The sequence below is a fragment of the Anarrhichthys ocellatus genome, unplaced genomic scaffold (assembly GCF_004355925.1).
Source record: "Anarrhichthys ocellatus isolate YVR2014 unplaced genomic scaffold, GSC_Weel_1.0 scaffold28, whole genome shotgun sequence".
In the NCBI taxonomy this organism is placed as follows: domain Eukaryota; kingdom Metazoa; phylum Chordata; class Actinopteri; order Perciformes; family Anarhichadidae; genus Anarrhichthys; species Anarrhichthys ocellatus.
Window position 1 is genome coordinate 3,237,445 of NW_022280058.1, and position 2,145 is coordinate 3,239,589.

Here is a 2,145-nt window from a genome sequence, read left to right on the forward strand (position 1 = left end):
CACACACACACACACACACACACACACACACACACACACACACACACGAGAACACAAGAACACACAAGCTCACTAGAAGTCACAATGCCATCAGATTTAGGAAACAAAATGCTTTGAACCGGTGATTGACAAAACTACATTTTCATAAATCATTCACCTTTCAACGAGGTCACAGGCATCTTTTTTGGTGTAAGTTGTCTTTTCTGGATCCAACTGTTCCTGAAACCACAACAGCTTCTCACCTGCGAGTCCAGAGACGAGTCCAGAGACAGAGGTGGTGTTAATGGAGAGCAATTTGATCCTCACAGCCAACAGGTGTGCTCTGAATGATAAAAGGAGCTTACCGATGCTGCTCAGACGGGTTGCTTTGTCACTCTTCTGCCTGCAGCATCAGAAAAAACAATTAAATGAATGTAATCCGATTCTACAACAGTGTGTGCTAAGCAGTGGTTGATTACATTCAATTATTAACCAAGTGGGAATTTACTGTAACTGTTCTTTACTTAAGTATTTACATTTAATGCTACTTTATACTTCTACTTCTCCACAATTCGGGGGCAAATCTTTTACACATTTATCCGTCTGTTGTAGTTACTTTAAAGAACAGATATGTCATACAAAATAAATCTATAGATTCCTTTAGAACAAAATGATGTTCTGTAAATATCCTATTATGGACTGTGTTCATCTGTTTTTAATAGGCTAACTGTAAAGCATTTACTACCTTAGTTTTACAGTTTTAAAGACACCTGGGGGTTAGCTGTGCTCAAACGCAGCCAATGTGCTGCATTTATTTTGTTTTTATTTTATTCCTCACACCTTTCTTTCTTTTTCAGTCGGATTTCTTCCCGGGCGAGGTAAGCAGCTTTCCTGCTGTACGGGTGAACAACCTTCTCCGGGGCTTTTCCGTGTGCTTTATGAGCCTTCGGCTGAAAAAGAATAAGAAATATGAAATAATCAGGAAGCTGCTGATTAAAAATAACTACAATCATTGATAGTACACGGATTTAAACAGGCCACAGCACACCAGGCTTACCATTTTTAGTGATTGACAGCACGTGTGGTCCTCTTCTGTTGACAACGGGACCGGAAGTAGACCGGTCCGTCCTCAAAGTTTGTCCGTATGTGTTGCGGCAAAAACAAAACGGTTCCGGATTTTAGCGCGTCACAAACTTAAAGTGATTGAACGGATCATTAAAGTGATTTAACGTATTATTTGGATGGCTCAAGAGCCAGAGGTATAATCATTCAAATGAAACTATGATTTATGTTCAAACTATGTTTGCCAAATTACTGTTGTCGGGTCGGAGTTGTCAAAAGTTTGTAATGTTAGTCATGTTGGCTGCAGTCACCGTGAAGGATGGGGAATTTTTTTTTTCAGCATTTATTTAAAAGTTCCCCTTTGAATTGTAGACTGATTAAATTACATTTATAAGGTTATAAACCAAACCGCTGGTTTAGAAATAACCAGATTTAATGTGAAGTGGATGATGTCGCCAAGCTTTCAGTATCACAAGCATCTTTCTGAGAGGATTACCAACAATGAAAGCAGCAGGACAGCACGGTGCAGTTGGGCGAACATAGTTATCCAAGCTGACAGAGCAGAGAAACAGGTGAGGAGTGAGGATAAGTAGATGTTTAAGTCTGAGTATCCCCTGTTTACAACTGTTTGAGAAATGTGAAATAGCACACTCTGACAAACTGTAAAATGATGTAATTTTCTGTTTTTTGCATGTTTTATGATAAACAAAACAAAAAAACACAAACCTATTATTATCTATGCCGTACTTAATTTCTAAATAGTGTTGAGATGATTCATGAATAAATATTAAGCGATTAGACAGATGAGAAAAGCACAGACATAATTAGGCCTACAAATTATTATTATGGATAACAATAATAATAATAACTTTATTTATATAGCACCTTTAAAAACAGAGTTCACAAAGTGCTTTGACAGAAAGCAGTGACAGTTGGATACGTTAAAAATAAACTATGAAATAAATAAAATAAAATAATAAAAGATAAAAATAAAAATAATGAATTAATAAAATTAAATAAAAATTATATATATATATATGTATATATATATATATATATATATATATATATATATATATATACTGTATATATATATATATATAC

The 2,145-nt window shown here is 35.3% G+C and overlaps 1 protein-coding gene across 1 annotated transcript in view; it reads right to left on the reverse strand.

Annotated features, from left to right (window-relative positions):
- The window catches only part of tma16 (translation machinery associated 16 homolog), a 2,690-nt gene extending 1,591 nt beyond the window's left edge, over positions 1 to 1,099 (reverse strand). Inside the window, exons 1-4 of the mRNA XM_031863296.1 lie at positions 1,037 to 1,099; positions 820 to 929; positions 345 to 382; positions 158 to 242 (exon numbers count right to left, since the gene is read on the reverse strand). Of these exons, the coding sequence (XP_031719156.1) occupies positions 158 to 242; positions 345 to 382; positions 820 to 929; positions 1,037 to 1,039 (236 nt within the window). The 5' untranslated portion in view covers positions 1,040 to 1,099. The remainder of the gene's footprint in view (positions 1 to 157; positions 243 to 344; positions 383 to 819; positions 930 to 1,036) is intronic.
- Between the last annotated feature and the right edge of the window lie 1,046 nt (positions 1,100 to 2,145).